General features: G+C 36.0%; 1 protein-coding gene across 2 annotated transcripts; it reads right to left on the reverse strand.

The window, feature by feature from the left end:
• Window positions 1-4,610: 4,610 nt before the first annotated feature.
• On the reverse strand, window positions 4,611-19,106 carry LOC100313618 (metabotropic glutamate receptor). 2 transcript variants are annotated; one of them, XM_078008681.2, is made up of 13 exons: window positions 18,848-19,106; window positions 18,559-18,687; window positions 17,369-17,529; window positions 16,363-16,561; window positions 15,261-15,889; window positions 14,018-14,743; window positions 13,426-13,669; window positions 12,482-12,652; window positions 11,636-11,943; window positions 10,499-11,011; window positions 9,454-10,392; window positions 8,025-9,045; window positions 4,611-6,665 (listed from the first exon to the last, which is right to left on the reverse strand). In XM_078008681.2, the coding sequence occupies exons 1-13, from the start codon at window positions 19,104-19,106 to the stop codon at window positions 6,631-6,633; spliced, it is 5,334 nt and encodes a 1,777-aa protein (XP_077864807.2). In that variant the 3' UTR covers window positions 4,611-6,630.
• Window positions 19,107-20,553: the final 1,447 nt, after the last annotated feature.

Below are 20,553 nucleotides of genomic sequence, written 5' to 3' on the forward strand. Positions count from 1 at the left end.
TCGCGCACCAGTTTCAATGACCATGGAACTGTTTAGGACAAAAACAAAGATGGCCGTTGCCTTATTACTAAGAACCAAGCGACATTTACAACGTTAGAATTTGCATTGGCCTGTTCATATCTCAAACAAACAGGTAATTTTTTAAAAAAATGTATTGTCATTTTTTAAAACTACTGTATTAATACTGAACGAATATATTGAGTGTATTGCAAACATGTTTGTATTTGAGATTCGATGGATGAACCATGTTCCAATGAGTATATAACTACTGTCATCGCAATGATGGAAAGAACATCAAATCAGCTAATTGAAAAAACAAACATACAACTGCGCATAAAAACACACGATTTGATTCGGGTCACACCATTATCATGAGGATGTATGATACTGTGAGGGAAACACAGCCGGCTTCAACCGAAATATTCTTCCAGTTTCAGATAAAATATAGAGGAATGTATCGACAATGTTACTCTGTGAATTTTTACTCATATTTAGACCTGGGAATAAATGTGAAAGACGAAACATTACCATACAAATACCGTCATCTTTCGGGTTTCTTTTCATATTGGTTACAGTCGTCGATGGCTTGCTTCTTTTTAAAAAACTCCACACAATCAAGAGTTGCTAGCAAACGCCGGCGACTGGTAAGATTTGAAGCCATTATTAATGTTGTATCTGGACATATTTTTGACACTTGGCTATTGACCAAAATGTTGACCCATCCAACTAGTCTGGTACCACGAACAACAGAATGGAATGTTGATATACTCATTTATTTATTTTGTTTTCAAATGTTTAATTAATACTATGTACACGATATATACATGGCATATTAATAATGTTCCGTACCAAATTTATCTCAATTATGTCCCTCCCACAATGTAGCTCGCCTGTCTCCTCTTTAGAATGTTGTGACCCAAAATCATATTGTGAGTTCCAATGTGTAGCTGTATGGTCAGCCAATTAGGCGGCAATATTGCTGATTAGATGTTGCATCCATTATTGCAATGGCAGTTGTACGCTTTAAGCGCTTCTCAATCAATTGCAGGACTCTATGTACACAAAATGTCCTGTATTCGAGTTTTACTCGTTGACTCTAATCAAATTTTCGATGTTCTCATAAATTTTCTTTGTAATTATATATAGATTAAGTGAACGCAAATAAGCATTACAATTTTTTATGTGCTAAGGAGAAGGCTGGATTCGAACAAAGATACGCTGCCCGCTCATCTGGAATTCGATCATGATGGACATTAGATTTTGGGCATTACGATGTTCATTATCAATATGCAGTTCTTGGGTATAGGGTCCATGCACAGTCATCTGGCGCACACGTGATAATAAAATAAATGCGATATTTATTACTATATATGATCCGCCATCTTGAATGCAGCATAAAACTAAATAAAAGACAAGTTGTAAAACGCGTTTTTAAGATTCCTACAAATCAGGGCAAAAATACCAATCTTTCACAGAAATACGATACATTGGGGGTAATATTAAGCCAACCGATAACAAATGTGTGTGGAGAAATCGCTTAATTACGAACACCTAATTACACGAAGAACATAGAATACTTTTCTGGGGTATTTGAAACCAAAAATTGTCCTTCCAGCTCAGAAGCCAATCAGCAACGACCATACAGTTAGATGACAATTTCGGTTTCAAATACCCCGGGAAAGTGTTCTATGTTCATTGTGTAATTAGGTGTAATTTGTGTAATTAAATTGTTCTACGATAAAATATCTCATCGGGGGCATGCACCCTATTGAATGTTCGTGCAGAATTGTTAACAAAATTCACTCAATGCCTTAACAAGTGTGATACGTCTATAGATCTTAATCATCAGTTGTTTTCTTATGAAGGCATAATCAACTTTAACCTATACCTGTACACATCAATACACAATAACAGTAACAGAATAGAACTCTTAGTTTCCAATATATAAAACATATGCATTCGATGTTACTTAAAATATATGTCGAAATAATGTCAGAACATGTGGTAGAGCAGAAGTGGGACTTTAGTGTGCTAATTATTGATATAATTGTTGAATATTTCCGCTTGGATGAAAGATTCACGACACTAACAAAACTAACTTCTGCACCAATTATTATGACTAACACTGATGTGTCATGATATGGCATATGATAGTTACATGCATGTACACTCACATAGAAGAAAGTTATATTATACTAATTGTCACACGCAACGTAATATTACCGTATTTGGTATAGTACAGGTGTGATGGTTCAAATACCAAAATGGCAACAGTAATAGGAAGACTTTCTCGGCGGCGATGATAAAATACGAACACGGAGCCAACAGATGAGGTTTCAACTGGTACTGGTATTATTATACTCTGCAAACATCAAGTACAATAACGCGGTAAAACTCCACTACTCCAATGATTAAACTCCAATACAATTCAACGAGATCTCCGATCTGAACTCAGTGCTGAACAACTCCCCTATATATACCCACACTGTCTATAAATAGACCATTACATCAGCATACATAATGAAGCTGGAACTTACTACAAATTTCTAGAATGTTCCATTACCTTCTATTGCCTCCTACAGTGTTCTATTACCTATTCAACCAGTTTCTAAAAAAAATCTAGAATATTCCACCCAGACACAGTACGGTTCTAGAACATTCTCAGTGACACGGAAGTGGTAAATAAGTCGTATGCGACACTAATACAAATTACGACTCTATTTAGATCATTTATGACTTTACAAATGAGATTCGTATTACTTGACATGTATCACAATATGCGACCAATCATGATGGATGTGACTAGTCAGCAAGTTATGCTTACTCATTCCAGACACCGAGTACCATCGCTGGGACGTCAGCAGTCCATGATTGTCAGTTTTTAACAGTGATCTACATCTCGTGGACTTCCACCTCCTGTTGTTTGTGGGACATTGCACACTCTATTTTTCCACTCTTTTTTTCAGGCAATGATGGATAGACTGCGGCACGGGGGGGGGGGATACGAGCGCTATACGGTGAGTCACTTCTCGGCGATGAGGTCACCTTCGTTCAGAATACCGGGGGACTATATATATATATATATATATATATAATTATTTAGGGAAAGGTTAGAATATTTCGTGCAAATGTAATACGTATACGACTTTCAAAAAACACGCCCTTTGTCATTTCTGTCTGAATCCTAAACCTCTTGTAGTCAGACTCCTCTGAAAATAAAGTCCTCTCTTCCCTCTTGCAGGTCACAACATTTTATCGAACTTTATATCCCACAAGAGTCCTACACATGAGTGAAGTGAGCATTCGTATATATGCAGCGTATTGTTTGTCGATTTAATTTTGCTTATATATTAATGAGAATTCAAATTTTACTATCATCAATTTTCCATAGCTCACAGCAAAATCTTTCTCTCCTACCTTATACGTTTTTTGTCTTATTCTGTATACTGGGATTTTTAATACATTATGAGATAATTGTATTCTATTTAATTTATTAAACTTAGGGCTTTGTGGAAAAAGACTAGTCTTTAAAAAATGGTATAGATATAATGAACTTCCGGTTAAATTTAGAGTTTTTAGTTTCAAATTTCAAACAGGTTATGAACATATTTTCTATAGATATGGTCTGTTACTAAATAAGTACTCGAACATCTGAAAATCATCTGTTATTTCAGTCGCGAATTTCACATTTAATTACAATTAATGTATATTGACAATGTAACATTTTCCAATTTTGTTTTGTAAACATTTCTGCATTTTAATTTGTTAGATTGTGATTACTTGTTGATATTTTTAGTTTAAAATTAAAAACAGATGAACAGTATTTAAAACTGTAAGAAACCTTTTTTTACATGAATTTTCTTTTATGTCGAGAACTTAATATATTTATTTAGTCAAATTTGATTTACAGTGTTTATTATTTTTCGAATATATTTATTTATCTAAGAAATGGATTGAGAATTTAAAAAGTAGACTGAAACCGCTTTCCTTTAGCAGCGTAAATTGTAGGCCCACTAGTAAAGTCATTTCTCCTTTTAGTCCTAGTGCTCTTTTGCAGAAACTTAGTGGTACTTTTTCAACAGGACATGGTTCAGGGCTTCGTGTGTCTGCACCACGTAGGAAGACAGGTTTGACTGAAAAAGTGATATAATTATTTTTTTGATGTTAGTATTTTCTTGTAGGGTTTGTTGAGTTAGTTACTTTTCTAGTACGCACATGTGTATTTAATTGTAATCTCACTATTAAAATAGAAATAAAAAACATTTTCCTGATGTTTCAAAAACCCTTTCCTCAAGATTATAATCCTTGTTTTGGATATATTTACTTTTAATTTCAACTATTACAATAATGTTTGTAATAAATACATTGCAGTGTGTTTGTCTGTGTTATTGGTCAAATAATTCTATCTAGACATTCATTTAATATTTTAATGATGAGTGTTGTTCGTTACTCTGTGTCGTGTTCGATATTGGATCCATAGAAAAATACATTGTTAACGCGGAATTCGAACACGCGTTGTGTCGCGACTGTAACACACGGGATTAGCGAATAAAGTGTTAGCACTAGGAAACAATAAACCTCTTTCCAATACATAAATGAATACAAATAAATACATTACAGTATAAATATTTTAATAAAACCTTGCGTTAACATATAATACGCCCACAAAAATAGACTTCATATTAAACATAGACAAATGCATTCATAAACACGATTTGCATATACGTCATTTGTTCAAGTTACAATGGGTTGATGCCATAGATACATGTAACATATATTTATTGAATTATCATCGCCACGAATACATTTATATGTATGATGCTTTAATTGTTATACATCTTTCAAAAATACGTGATAGATATTTTTTTGTGTTTTTCACCTCTTCCAAATTAGAAAAATTACCCAATATTTACAAATAATATAACAAATTACTGTCAATATAAATAATTAAAGTCTGTACACATGTTAAAAGATAAAATGAAAGTTGGAAAACCACAAAGTGTTTTTTTAATATTACAACACCCCCAATTAATTTGTATACAAGCGTGAAGCAGCTTACCCTCAAATTAACTTTATTGAACTCGAATAATCAAGGTATAATCTTAATTGAATGATACTGAGACTTTCTCGATGAGCGCATGTTTTTTCTGTATGTCTTGCTAATGACTGATTGTTATTCGTATTTTCCATATGCATAGTGAATGTGATTTCAGAATCTGAATCCGGTGTATGAACCTCAATCCAAGACTCGATTCAAGTTAATGTTTAGGTAATAACGTTAGTGATACCAGATTACATTCGCCATTACGTAAAAATGTACAATTAATTTGTCTGTTAATACGTGCCAGCCACGAAGAAACGTTCGCTATCTGTATTGTCTCTCTTTGGGATACAGATATATCAAGGGTAACGCGGTAAATACAATTTTTCGCTTTATATTTGTGATTGGTATATTGGGGTGTTTTTATAGTAAAAAGTATTCATGATACAAAAGATATATTCAGCAAACAACCAATCACCAATATAAAACACATACACAAAATCCATTTTCTAATTATCAAATTCTATAAAAACTATCAATTCCTCTAATAACTAATATACCCAATCAAAGACATATAGTAGTAATTAACATAACTATAACATAACATAACATAACAATACAGTCACTTCAAATGTGAGAATCATATTAACATATTCATGGGCATATACCGGACACGAATTAAGAATTGTATATCACCGCATAGAACAGTATACTGCATTATTTGTCTCTGTAAAACTACATATAATTCTTGGTATATACTGTCCAGCAATGGTGATTAAAATATACAAAATTTCGCAGGATCAATCATTCTATATCAAGGTGATGAACAATGATGTTTGAACTATGTACATATGCCTCAATGCTAACCGAAACCACACATATCGACACAAATCGCGACGCATTTGAGCTACACACGAGGCAACCCTGGACCTGTCATGTGGAATGGTATTCAATTATCTGGACCTGACGATTTAGGTTGTTACTCACTTTTTGTTCCACGTGTTATCGTTTATATAGGTATATTACACAATTGGTCATATGGGTATGACTTTCGAAAGGATAATTTAACTTATGGTGGTATAAGAAATACAAATAAATAAACAGATAAATTATCAGTATATTTGTTACACTATCAAAAATCGCCTCTAAAATATTATTACTCGTATAAGTGTATGTTTTACTGTGAGCAACATGTAGGTTAATATAATATAGAGTAATTCGCGTATAATTGCGGAATAAAACACTAATATTGTCAGAATTTGAGAATTCCAAACTGTAATTTTGATTTGACAATTCAAAACATTAAAGAACAGCTTCAATACTCTGTGATCACAATATTTTGTGATAAAACTATCGTTAAATATTTTATTTTATTTTGGCAGGTTTCTATTTTGGTATTACCCTAATGCCTAATGGATATTCCTGGGCAGTAGCACAATTTTAATAGATGTTCCCGTACTGGCATTGCGTTCTCCACATTGTCGCATCTTCCATCGGTGTATCTATTTGATCGGAATAATTTCAGTTTACGTATGCGATCGGATTCATCAGTGTGTACAGTCTTCGGTTAATCTACGTGGGCAGATTCTTTAAAACGCTGTCACTTCGTCATCTTTATTAACATCTACCGAAAGAAAATGTACGATATTAGTCTTGAAGTTGCAATTGCTTGAAAAAAGCCAAACAGATCGATCACCAATACAAATTGCCAACATTTACTGCGCACCATACACATACGCAATATAGTATATCAATATTAATATTAAATTCAATAATGGATAACAAAGGTGTGAAAACAAGTGTGTTGTATATGTCACGAAATGTCAGTATTCGTGTCAGCTAAAACAATGTAATGAAAAACAACAACAAAAACAACAGCAACAACAACAGTAACAACAAAAGCAGAGGCAGCTATTTAGAGAAAAAGGAAGAGATATCTAACAATACATGTATACAATATATACGTTGTACTTTGACAAAATGATACGGTTAGTCTTCAAAACACATTCGCACAAATGATCATATGTATAAACCTCATCAAATTATATTCAGCCACTCGAACAAAGAAATGTTTTTTTAATTAGCTAACTGTATTCGAACATGTTGACAGGACACAGGATATAATTTCTTCCTTGTTTGGCATAGTGGTGTCGCTTTTACTGCAATCATTTCTATCGAGTAGATATTCGAAATAATCAGGTTATTCGTGTTTGTTAATAATTTGGTTGTTACCTTTTTGTTAACTGGTACTTTATGATCTCCGAGTTGAGCTAATGGTTATGTATTTTTGTTATTTTTACTGCCATGAAAGTGCAACAAAACATACACATGAGTGCATCTTGCTTCATATAAAATCAATTTGTGTATACTAATTTATATAACAGTGCAATCATTTTCATAATAGTTCATTTAAAAGAATATTTGCTATAGTGCCACCCTATATGTACGTTATCTGAGGCATCCAATAGGTCTGGTCATTTAAAGGGGTGTGAGGAATACGCTATGCCATTCTGGGTGGTAAACAAACGTGCATATGTGTGATCAAGAGTAATTCGTGATTGTACACCTCCTGTTGGTAAACTACTGTATTGAAATGTGATTCCGTTAACACCCAATTTATTCACTATAGCAAATCAAGCTTTGAAAAGAAGCATACCAACAGCTGCTAAGTGTCTTTGTCCGCAAGGAACTCGTCGATATCAATAAACTCTGAGTAAATAAACAAAAAAACGGACACCAAAGATTCAAAAATAAAGTTGAGATATTATTCCGTCCTAGACAAACTTAGAACAAATATTAGTTGTGTATGATCTAATAAAATAAATGTGTTTTATAATCACTAAATAATAACGTCAATTCACCAACACAAATTAAGAGTTATTTTCTAAATATATATATATATATATATATATATATATATATATATATATATATGCTTCCAATAAGCTGCGATGCTGTGTATACACACAGTACGGGTACATACCTGGATTGCTATAGACGTACGATTTCCCCATATCATTCCCTGTAGTTCCATCATCTTCATCCTTTGCACGGGGAGTAGTCAATGCATTTATTTTAGGCATAAACATGAGAGCCAGAATAACGAAGGCGTTTGTGGTGATGCCAACACACAGGGCGGGGTGTTGGTATTCTTCATCTGCAAGCATATATATGAGGATCCAAGCAAGCATAATGAAAATAGAGACAATACAGCAGGACAGGATGTATGCCCCTTCATGTAGAAGTTCAGAATACTTCCTTGCAGGAACTGCGCACCATAATGTGACTAATAGTAGTATAAAAACATAGACTAATGACGTCACCAGCCATTTATTGTCATAACTACACATCCAGACCAGCTCATATGGCGGTTTCGTGTTCGTTTCCCGTATCTCATGTTCAACAGCGGGTGGATCCAAAATCAACCATTCACCAGTAATAACCAGCTGAACTGTCAACAAAGCCAGCATTAGAAACGTCTGGCTCCATGGACTGACAAAGGCAATTTTGGTGTTTATTTCACCTTTCCCACATACACGTAGTATGCGAATAATCTTGCAAAGAAGAGCACTCCATATTATAGCATGAAAGAAACTAAGTCCAAAGCGCTGTGCCCCACACACGCTGATGGTAGGGGAAAGCATGAAGGCAAGGTTTAAAATAAATAGTAAAGTAATTCCCAGAAGTAAAAAATAGCTCAAACTAGATGAAGCTCCTTTGACGACAGGGTGGCGGAATTCAATGAGAAAATAAATAAATATAACAAAACAGAAAAGCATTCCGATTGCACAGACAGCAAGTATAATTACAGCCCATATAGTGTCTCCATAAAATTCTAACGGCGGACTATCTGGAACGACGAGTGGTGAAACACCTTGCTTATAACATTCAGTGCAGAACTTTGGACATCTTGATCTGATATATGGTTGCCGGTCCCCAGAAAAATCATAGTACTGCACCAGACTGTCATTTATTACCAACTCATTATCAATCCATTCACCCACCTGGAAGTGATTACATGTAAATAAATAAAAAAAAAATTAAAATAAATAAATAAATTAAATTTAAGGTGTATGTATGATATTTTTTCATAAAGTAAACTTAACATTGTACACAACTGTGCATGTAGTGCACAATCTCAAGATTGTTTTGAACTATAGTCATACAGCAACTTTTATTGAGATTTTGTAACTTGATGTGATTTAGTGATGAAACAATCAAATATATGTATTTATTTGAACGGCATTGTTCTATGCCATTTTGACGTTTAAAATGGCAACGTCGCTAGAGCGCAATTTATTCACCAGAAAATAGTAGTTTTAATTTGGGCAAAACATGTATTGTAAGTTGTGCCTTTCCCTTTGGTTTCATAATATGCGACAAGGCTCCCATTGTATATAATGCTCACTCACCCATCTGTAATTTCCAGCCATCTCATTCTCATCCACCACGTAGTTCATTATGGTATATCCGCCCTCTCCTGCCTCTCGGGCAAATGAGAAAGGTCGTCCGCCAGCAGCTTCTTCAATGTTGACTTCCTCTATTGCCACAAACACTTCCAGTGGAGTTGACTCAAAAAAATTTTGGCAAAGTTTCAAATCAGGACATTTATTAACCAGAAGTCTGTGTAGCCCAGCAGCAGTAGCATAAACTGCATTTATTGCAAATGATGAAAGGGCACTATGAAGCCTTGAATCCTCCACATCAGTAAGACTTTCCTGCCCATCACATGTTCCTTTACTGCACTCAAAAATCGACTCCCACAGGTAATTGAACCAAGGATTTCTAGAATTATCCGACGGCGTCAAGCTTCTAAAATATGTTTCAAATAAAGGGAGTGGAACTTGAAGAGGAATGATTGTAAATGCACCTTTAGTTTCATCCAAGAGGCCTGCAACAACATCACTATATATACCCCAGGCATCTGGGGCCACCCATGTCAAATGGTATGGCTGATCTGGCATTGGTCTTGCAGACGTTTTTGCTGTCTTCATCAATTCACGCGTGTCATGGTGATTTGTAAACAAAACAACAACATTTGATCCTTTATCTCCTCCCATTGTTAGAAGATCTGTCATGACTGATAAGTAATTACCAGATGTTGCTGCTACAGGAATTGTCAATTCTATTGACACACAGATTCCAGCATCATTAGCCTTCTTGATGAATGCTTCCATCCCACTGTTTCCATACACTGTGTCTGATTTGACAGTCGATACATATATCCAGCCATGCTTCATTAATAGGCTAACCATCACATCAGCTTGTCGATCATCTGAGGGCACAGTGCGTAAAAAGTTTGGATACTTTTCACGATCTTCCAACTCATAACTGGTGGAACCAAAGCTGACCTGAATGGAAGAGAGAGATGAGTGTGTGTAAAAATCAAATAACTGATAAATACAAATTCATGTGATTATTATTAAAAAAATTAAATTAAACAAACTCATAACATACTTGTGTTTTCTGCAATGGTCCAGTTATCCGTAACATCTCCATGGAAACGTCACTTATTAATGCTCCAATTGTTGCCATAATATCTCCGGGTCTACCAACACCAAAGTTTTGAGCACCACTCAAAGTCAGCATTGCCTCAGTGGACGCACGTAGGGGGCTTGAACATGTGTCTAGGATGGTTGTACCAAGTTTAATATTTGGCAATATGTCCTCATTATTGTTCACCTGGTCTAAGGCGTATAATATTGCCTCTACATTGACCACCTGGTCAACAGACACATCTCCACACAGCAGTGGGTTGTCATCGGCATTGCTAATTCCAAACATTACAGGAATGTGAATATCTCCATCTACATGAGAATACATTATACTACTATCCTTGCATTCAGAACATGCACCGATGCACTGTGTTGGCATGGATTGGTCAGGATAAATAATCACTCCTCCTGGTCCATACAGCGTCACTGGTTCGGGATAACCAAATGTTAGATTATCCTTGCTCCAACTGCCAACCTAAATTCAAGAATAGAAAGATAACGATGGGTCACATACACAGAGACTTATAACCGATATGCTGCATGGAGTGCATTGATTGATCAAAAAGTGCATTTCCAACATTAAGGCGGGTTAATTCAATGGTAAAAACACTTATTAGATAAATGTTAAAGATTAATGCCACTTAAACTAGAATCCTTATTTTAGTACAAAATCAGAGAAGAAGTACCTGATTTATTTGTAAAGTGAAAAACTAAATAAGGATGTTTTCGTTGTTGTGTTGCATCACTTAGTATCAGTATCTGTTTGATATTTCTATATTTTATGGCAAATGAAATTCGACCTTCAACAATACTATTTGTATATACCACATATAAATGATATTGTGAATACATATATCCTGATGAGTGAGGTACTTGTACCTTACGAAACAATGCTGTCGAGTTTCAATATTCATATAGTTGTGTATTAATTCCTCCATTTCCGTATTTATCCGCTCTACATATACTTTGTATTGAGCACTTTTGTTTTGGAATAATCGACTCCCACATCTAGACCAACCAACCAACCAAATACCAATAATAATTTAACTACAACACACTTTTTCCAAATAAAAAAACATTGTACACATAAGATACTTACCAGTACATTATTGAGAACATCAGTATCACCAATTAGTTGTGAATTATAAATATTATAAAGTGGAACTCCATCACCATTGTCATCAAATTCAAAGGTTTTCATGGAAGCTGCACTTTCAAAAGTAACACTTCTTATTTTTTCAAGAAGCTCATCGGGAGTGGACATCACCAGGGCATTGCACATTTCAGTCTTAGGTGGACATTTCTCGCCATAAAGTTCATCGATGCCTCTGGCTATTGCAGTCACAGAGTCCATTATGTCCGCAATATTATCAGCATCACCATCCGAGGCCAATAATTCTTGGTTAACTGAAATGAAAGGTACACACGTCAGAATATGGAAATAATATTCCCAGCTACCATCTTTGAACAAAAGTCCAAGTATATAAGGACACAAACAAAGGACTGACTTCAATTCACAAGAACAAACCAAAACAATAGACATGTCAAATTAGTTGGAGAAAGATATGTGGATGCATGAAGGTGTTTCAGGAAGAGTGAGCAGATCCTGCTTCACATGTAACGCCTACCATATACTATTTAAATAATTCATATTTAAATTTCATATGAAACCTGAGGTCTACATCGGACAAGTGACATTCATGCCATCTGAGATCATGTTTGTAACAGTGTTATTTTAATCAACCAAATAAAGCAAATCAATCTAGACATCAAAATTCGGTGGTCTGGGATTCCAGAAAATCTGCTCTCCAATTTTAGAGTACGACTTTTTTTAAGAAGATGGTAAATTATAAGAAGAGCCTCATCCACTCAATTAGCTTACATATATCCAAGCTTGCGATAATTGTGATCATAGTTGATTTTAAAACTAGAGATTTCTACTTGCCTTCACAGGCTGTCGTCTCTGTAGAATATTCTCCTGGTAGATAGCATTGAAAGCGCTTCATCCAGTACTCTCGGAACCATGGGTTGCGTCTGTTTGAATCAGGTTTAAGACTCTTAAAATAGTTTTGAAAGTCTGGTATAAGTGGGTCATATGGGACAACCATTAATGTACCTGTAAGACCAAAGGTGACAGCTATATGCTAGTGTACTGTTATAGGTAATGTAAAGATATGTTATGATGGAGGAAGAACCTTGCTGGATACTATAACTATGATGTTGCAATACTGCACCAGGTTATCCTCCTGAAAAAAAACCTCTATCCATGAGTCCTGATAGCATAGTATGGTTTAGCATTATTATACTTGTTTGGATATTCTCGATAAACCTGATCCCCAATAGTCAATTTATGTTGTGTTGACTTACAGACATGTTATTATTATTCGAATAGCGTGGTTCAAGCTAAGCCCACCTTGGACCAGAAAGTAATTTGAAATGTTCTAAATACTATTCTCAAAACTCTAGAGGTGCTACAGACATTTCTACTAGTGTGGACCATCATTGTAATAATTTTAATTATATGCATATGGTATATACATCGCTGATGTTTGTAACACATATAATTGCATTAAGTAACACCTATACATAAATTATCACTTCGTATGATCTACATCTCATTTTAGAATCATTAGAACTTTGTACAGTTCAGAAATCTAATTCAACAGAATCGTGAAATCGAATTTCTAAGAACCTCCTAAGATAAAGTAGCCTTTGAGTGGTTACGCCATGTTTTTTTCGTTATAGTGGAAGGTGTTCAGTGTAAGTAACTTTAAATGAGTGGACAAGTTACCAACAATATAAAGATTGTGACACTCAATGAAAGAGTGATATTGTAAATATGTGTAATAACGTGCAGTTAATCATACTCCTGAGTAAAGCTAATCTCACCAGCAGCCACATCCGGAAACCCCATAAAAGCTTCGTGGAAATCTTGGGGAACAACAAGTGTGAAGTTCTTCTCGAGTTTGTTATCAGATAGTTTTCCCACCAATTGTCGACTGTCAGTGTTTGATGTGACGGCCAACAAACCCTTGGCATCAGTTCTTGACCTTATTGCATTGATTATGACATTCATCTCGTTGTCGCTATGTCCGTCTTTGATCACCAAAGAATTGGCGATACATATACCAACCTAGATGGGATCGAAGCAAGAGTATGTCACAAAAATCCCTCCTTGGAAATTTTTAGAGGAATGTACGGATGGTATCATTTCTGGGGAAAAACGATGTTCACGGTACATTGTGTAGTTGTCTTAACAACTCCTCTTTACAGATTAAATATATCATCTTTAGTTATTTTTAGATGCCGCAGGGATAATTTTTTCGTGCAGATTTGGCTATTGCAACAGAAGGACTGTGTAGTGTTAGTAGGTAATTCGAGTATTTTATAACATTAGAAAGTGTTATGTATTCCAGACATTTCTACGAGGTCCAACAGCATCAGTGTTCTTTGTTTTTGTCGAATGGGATGGTTAACCTACCTCTTTAGCGAAGATTTTGATGGCTACAAAGCCTTCATGACCAATCGGAGTGTCAGAGTAGATAACCTGTATGTACCACCACTCCAAAGCCACTGCCATATCTACCATCGCTTTAGCTTGATAATGAATGGGGGCGCCAGTGCTGAATGTGTTCGGGAGACGTTTCATGCTTGTCGGCAGGGCGGGCGGAATATTGTAACTAATCTGTGGGAGCATGACAGCACTGACGGCACCATCCATAACACCAGTCAGCTCATTGATAGTCGTACCAACGACACCCATTATATATTGCGTCTCATCCAGTTCACCCGTTCTTTTACCGCCCACCCCTCTGCTAAAATCGGCTGATCCAAGTAATTCGACTATTTTTCTCCCGACTGTAGCGTCATTGTTACAGCTATCCATTCCAATCACACCCAGGGTGATGCCAGGCAGAATGTTCGGGTCGTTATTGATGTTATCGACAGCGTACATCATTGCTTCTAGTCTTTTTACGCCGTCAAAGCTAATATCTCCGCATGTGTCGGGGGTGCTGCTGTTGTCGTGCACTGAAAACATCCCTCCGATAATAATATGACCAGTGATTGATGCGAACTGTTTCTTTACTTTACACTGGATATCAGTACATGGCACAGTGCACACGGATTTTACGTTTGTTCCAGTCTGCAGTAGTCCATTCTCCCAGAAACTTACAAGATTAGTGTTGAGGTTAACAACAGGACCAAGCTGAAAACACGAATCAAAATGATCCTTTTTAATGATTCATACTTAAAGTAAACGAATATGGACACATGTGTATATACGTAACGTTGTGTGAGATGGTCAGGAAATTGTGACAAACATCATGATTTAATTGAAAAAGTGCATTTATATAACTTCGTAAACTTTAGATAACACATGGCACTGGATCATGGACATTACTGTTAAGTACCCACATTACCAAAAACACATGGGATATTTAATATTTCTGAATTATTAGTTCTCGTTTCGTTTCTGTGTTGTTTAAGAATAACCATATGATTATGAAGCTACAAGCTTCAATTCATTGATAGTATATTGAACCGATGCATATTTGGGAGAGATACACTTCGTGACAAATTCGGTTTCATAAAACATGAATGAATCAACATTGGGTTACATGAAACGTTTACGCTGGTAAATGATCATTCAGTTACGTGAAAATTTAATAAATAAACACTAGAATGCGTAACTAACAAGTAGATGTATAGAAATATGTACTCACATCCGCGAGATGGTATCCGCTGTTACCATCTTCTTTGTAATTCAGAACGACAACATCCGGGTTTTCAAGGAATCCATCTTGGTCAAATGATATTACCATATTGCCATAACCAGTGAAATGGACATTCTTCAGATAGCTAGCAATACCCGTATGTTCAATGTTCGCCAGGGCGTAGCACATTCCGGGGCTTCCGCATAAATCAATATGAGCTTGCGTCAGAGCCACGACTAACGCTCTTACTGAGTTCATGACCTCGGCGACTCCGCGAGTCAAAGCAACGTTTGCTTGTTGGCTATTCTGTGTCTCGCTACAATCCTCGGCATACACGCTACCGCCATCTAAATTACAGCTGTACTTGGTTTGCCAGTACTCGGAGAACCAGGGATTGCTCACATTATCGTGAGTGTCCGGAGTGAGCCCTTGAAAGTACATTTTAAATTCTTCAACTTCAGGGGAACGTTGGCCAATCCCCAGCGCGCCACGCGTGACGTCACTGTAACTCTTAAACGAGTGGACCAATCCAATTGTCGGTATGATCCATTCGAGGTCCTTCAGTTGAGTGGAGCCAACATCTTCGATAGCCTTAAAAAGATTATTCTGTTCAGCATCGTCTAAAAGAACTAGGACACCTGTAAAAACGCAAGACGAACCTCCAATATGTTAATATTTGATAGAAATAACACAGAACAAACGTTTTTTTTTTTACGAATTAGACCTGAATAAATTAGATTGAAGTTGGCGTGGTTGACTCCTGGGCTTGTATAAATTTTATTTTCTCTGCCACATTTCAAATGAATAGTTCAATGATTCGAATAGCCATTAATGTTAGGAATGCATGCCAAGGTATGGGAAACACTAAAGCGATAGCGATTAACATGAAACGTAATGAAGTCATAAGGCAATCAGTTACTGACATTTGGGTCACACCATCAAGTTCTGAAATTGCATTGAATTATTTACGATAGCTTATGATCTAATGTTCACGATTGTTTCACCATTTGTCACCTGATCGTTTGCATAAATAAATCAATGATCAAAGTAATCATTCATACGAGCTAGTTTGTTATCTATAAATGAAATAGTCTTCTTTCACCACCTATACCTTTCAGTTCAGTCGGCGTCAAATCAATCAGCAACTGAGTGTAATCTGTCTGTCCCGATTCCACCTGTAGGAAGCGAGCCACGCACACGTCATGCAGATCCAACTCAGCCTCGATTTGATCTTTCATTGGTGCCACGTTACTGTTTGCTACTATCGCAATGTACGTCCAGCCGAGTTTCTTCAGTAGTTGCATTGTGTTCTTTTATGAGAGATAAAAACGAAGATTCGATGACAATAATATGCTAATCTTACCAGATATTAAGACGCAAGCAGAAACAATTTAGAGTATTTTCAGCATGCGAACAATCATATGATATTGTTTTTATAGAAATGCTTTTTTCAACAGCAAAACATACACATATTGCCTGTTTAATTTCAACAATTTAGTCAGAGAGGACGCGTACAACTGGTAAGTATTTAGTACGATTCGTTGTCTTCTGAATTAATGTTATGATGAATTTTATTGATGCGAGTACGTCTTTTGAATAGCCACGTGTAACACCCAATATTTGCATATTACCTTTTCAGTCCACCCATGATGCTATACAAATCATCGTAACTTTAAAATTAAAGGGTGGTGGTCGTCGCGCCGCGCATGCGCCATATTAACAAAGATTTCACGATGAGTACAAAAAAGAAGACACTACTAAGGCATTAATAATATTAATAATGAATCTATAGAGTTAAAGTCGGTATTCGCGGCCAGAAAAATACATTTGCTTGGCACATTGTGAGCACATTGGGTTGTGGGAAAATCACTGCCTGTCAACAGAAATATTGCACATGCGTGATGACGATTACTGCAAAGACTAACGCCTTTTTAATACAGAATGAATCACACTATACAATACCAATAGTAGTTGCAGGATTATCAAATTTTTACTCGACCTGATTTTCAAAATTCTGGTTAATATCAACATGTTTTTTTCTTCGTAACGTTTTATTGTATGTATGGTAGTAATTATAGTTGTCATGACATCTGAAATCTGTCACATATTTACTGTACCTGCATGTTGAGTTGGGGTCTCATTCCAGTGGTGACCGTTGGCATGAACACATCTTGCATAGTGCTGATGACAGAGACGGTTGTTCCATACAGTCTCGACGTCGCCGAGCTTGGCTCTTCGCCTGGTACGTACGTAAACGTCGGCTCAGTTGCTATGACGCCTGCAATACAGAAGGAAAGCGTAGCGTGAGTGTAACTATATTACTAGCCGTGCTCAGTACAATGTTATACTTTGTATTGGCAATGGTTTGCAAATAATTGTTTCATTTAAAAACGCGTGAAATGTGATTAATGGTGCGTTATGAACGAGAACGTTTTGTTTTAAATAGTTTAGTTTGGTACTGCATATTGATGACCAAATTGGATAATGATTTATTGTGAATTGAAAATGTTGCTGTTGTGGCATACAGAATAGTACTCGTTTAATAAAACGCGTTATAGTACAGTACATTGGGATAGTGTAGGTTTCAAAACTAGCAGCGCGCATGCGTATTGGAGAATTTCAGTGTTACATTAAGCGAATACTCAGTCGTGAGCTGCAAGAACAACATTTAATTTGCAATACATCGTAATGTTATGTATTCTTTAAACAAACATTACCAAACAACAATATTACAAATTACCTGCTCACTGGCATTGCATCTTTAATATACCTTGCGCATCGTTGATTAGTATCTAAATCGATTAAGCCTCACACAGTTATTGGTAAGTTTTGGAATCATTTCGCCATTACTACTCAGGTTGAAAAATAACATTTTGCACTTTGATTGTAAAGACGCATTATTGTTTAGTGTTATCACGTTCTGAAATCTATAACAATTATTTTGACAGCGTACAAATTATCATGAAAAAATGAAAATAATGGATAACACAGTGCACCTTGAATTACTAGTACGTACCTGTAACCATGAGCGCATGCGCAGTCGCGCAGTACCTATTTACATCAAACGCGGAGCCATATTGTGCATTGAAGATATACCGCAATCCAGTTTGCATATCAGTGTGCAACAATGAACCAAATTACCAATCATATGTAAAAGATATGAGAGAGACTGTTCTTCTCAACAAAAGACCCGACTCAGGGGCTGAAACTTGACATCGCGCATGAGTATGACTAAAACAAATTCCGAAATATTTTAGATAAAACTGCCACAGAGGGCGCACTGTATGAATATGCAATCGTCTCTTACCTGGTCTCAGAGTTGTTGCTGGGCACATGTTTCCTTCAACGTCCAACATATCAACCATCTCACTGACATAATCGAAGGTTCGTTGCCAGGAAACCGTTGGCGAATAGCATGTATCCCTTGCTTCGATACCTGTTGTGAAATCCCCATCATCGGATAAGTAATCGTAAAATGTTAATAAGTTAATAATGTTAATAAAAATATATATTCGAATCAGCAATTTCCAAGTAAACCCGCTCGTCAAATACAATCGATTAAAACGACACTTGTTTCAAGGCCGTGCCGTACTTACCTATTGTGACACCGACGATAGCGTTGCTGAGTTGTTCAGCTGCAAAGTTGGCTGCTTCGAGAAGCTGTATAGTTTCCAAGTCGAAGATATCCGAACTGCACCCCGAGCCATCCTCTGACTCCGAATGAAATGGAAAATTCAAGCCGAGTATGATCTCCCCAGCAAGACGACCTACGCTGGGACGTTCACAGGTATCCTGTGAACTAACCGTTGCCAGGCAACCACAGATGGCGACGAAAAGCGTGCTAAACCACCTCATCCTGGCGGAAGTTATCTGAAAATGAGCAAAATATAGTCATGTATCGACGATGAATGTACTACACGTAAAAGAAGAAAACGTGAATCGACCTTATCGCATCGCGATAATAGGATGTGAATTTCCCTCACGAGACGTGTCAGTTATTTTAAATCTCGTGTAATGCAATTCTCATTTGGACTAATTTAAGCATTATTTCCGACGACATTCACTGCTGCATTTTATCATCAACGCCTATTCACACATGGTGCCATGCAGTCAGTCTCAATCGTTTCGCGATATAGAGCTATTCGGAAATCCATAAATAATTTCTGTCCGTTCTCATGACGTAAGGGTATTAGTGCGCGAGTTTTCACACATTTACATAAAAGAAAAGGCGCCATTTTGTAATGCCTGGTGTATTTCAATGCACCAACCGTCTGCTTCACGTAATCGAGTGTTGACCTCATATTGGGCACATAAAACTAATTTACAACGTAAAATTTACACGTTGTTTACACCATATTATTAACATGACAACAACACTTAAAACATATATATAATATTATTACAATTTCGTATTTATCACTAGGTAATTTGTTATTCTGTTACTGTACAGCAAAGCAACCGGAGATCATATTGTTTACTGCACCGATACCATGTAATTTTCAGAATGCGCTATTTTTAACGTACACGATAGCCAGTTCAGATGATGTTTACTTTTCATTTTTGATGTAAACAAAATTCCTTTGTGGCTTAACCTAATCCCAAATTCAGCATGTCACCGATTTGGTTAAATCTATTTGAATGTATTAATTTCGTACTTGGTAGTTACCCATCCGAGCTTTACATAAGAAATCAACATCCATGCCATTTACGGGTGTAGTGTATTTCACATATGCAAATAAACAGATGACCTTTATTTCAAAATAACGAGAGGGTAAGTAAAAATATAACATAAAATAAAGAAAATTTTGGAAAAACCAAACAAACAATAATTAAAAACAAAAATTGAACTTGGACACCTGGTAAGCTATGTCAAGTTTTTGTTATTATACATATTATTATATATACCAATATCCGTTAATTTGTCATCGTTTGTAAGAATGGTTATAAACAATTTTCTGATTTAGTTTTCTTTAAAGTCTTGATTTCAAATGCTTGACAAAAATGCTTCCCGGGATTAGACTATACTATAATTTAGCATAAAATAACACACGTTCTCAATTTATATATCTTTTCAGTAGAGAACTATCGGTTTTATACCTCTAATTTGTCTGATGTGTGTGCACTATATCCCAATTAGTGCCGATTTATGCTGTATGGTTTTTTCAAGCTCCTTTTTACGTGTTTTGCACTTATTGTGGTTTTGTAAATATTCTTTTCATTGTCATTTGTGACGTCATATTGATCTTAATGGAGGCGATTACAATATTTATTCAATGTGTTCACATTCCATTTTGATCAGCAT

The sequence above is a fragment of the Saccoglossus kowalevskii genome, chromosome 16 (genome assembly GCF_978046115.1).
Source record: "Saccoglossus kowalevskii chromosome 16, keSacKowa6.1, whole genome shotgun sequence".
Classification (NCBI taxonomy): Eukaryota; Metazoa; Hemichordata; class Enteropneusta; family Harrimaniidae; genus Saccoglossus; species Saccoglossus kowalevskii.

Bases quoted from the DNA above. Each gene is read 5' to 3' on its own strand.
- LOC100313618 (XM_078008681.2), bottom strand. From the start codon at position 19,106: ATGAGGTGGTTTAGCACGCTTTTCGTCGCCATCTGTGGTTGCCTGGCA. The intron at 11,944-12,481 runs GCAAGTAGAAAT...CTTTCATTTCAG, and splicing joins AGAGACGACAGCCTGTGAAG to TTAACCAAGAATTATTGGCC. The intron at 10,393-10,498 runs GTATGTTATGAG...TCTTCCATTCAG, and splicing joins GACCATTGCAGAAAACACAA to GTCAGCTTTGGTTCCACCAG.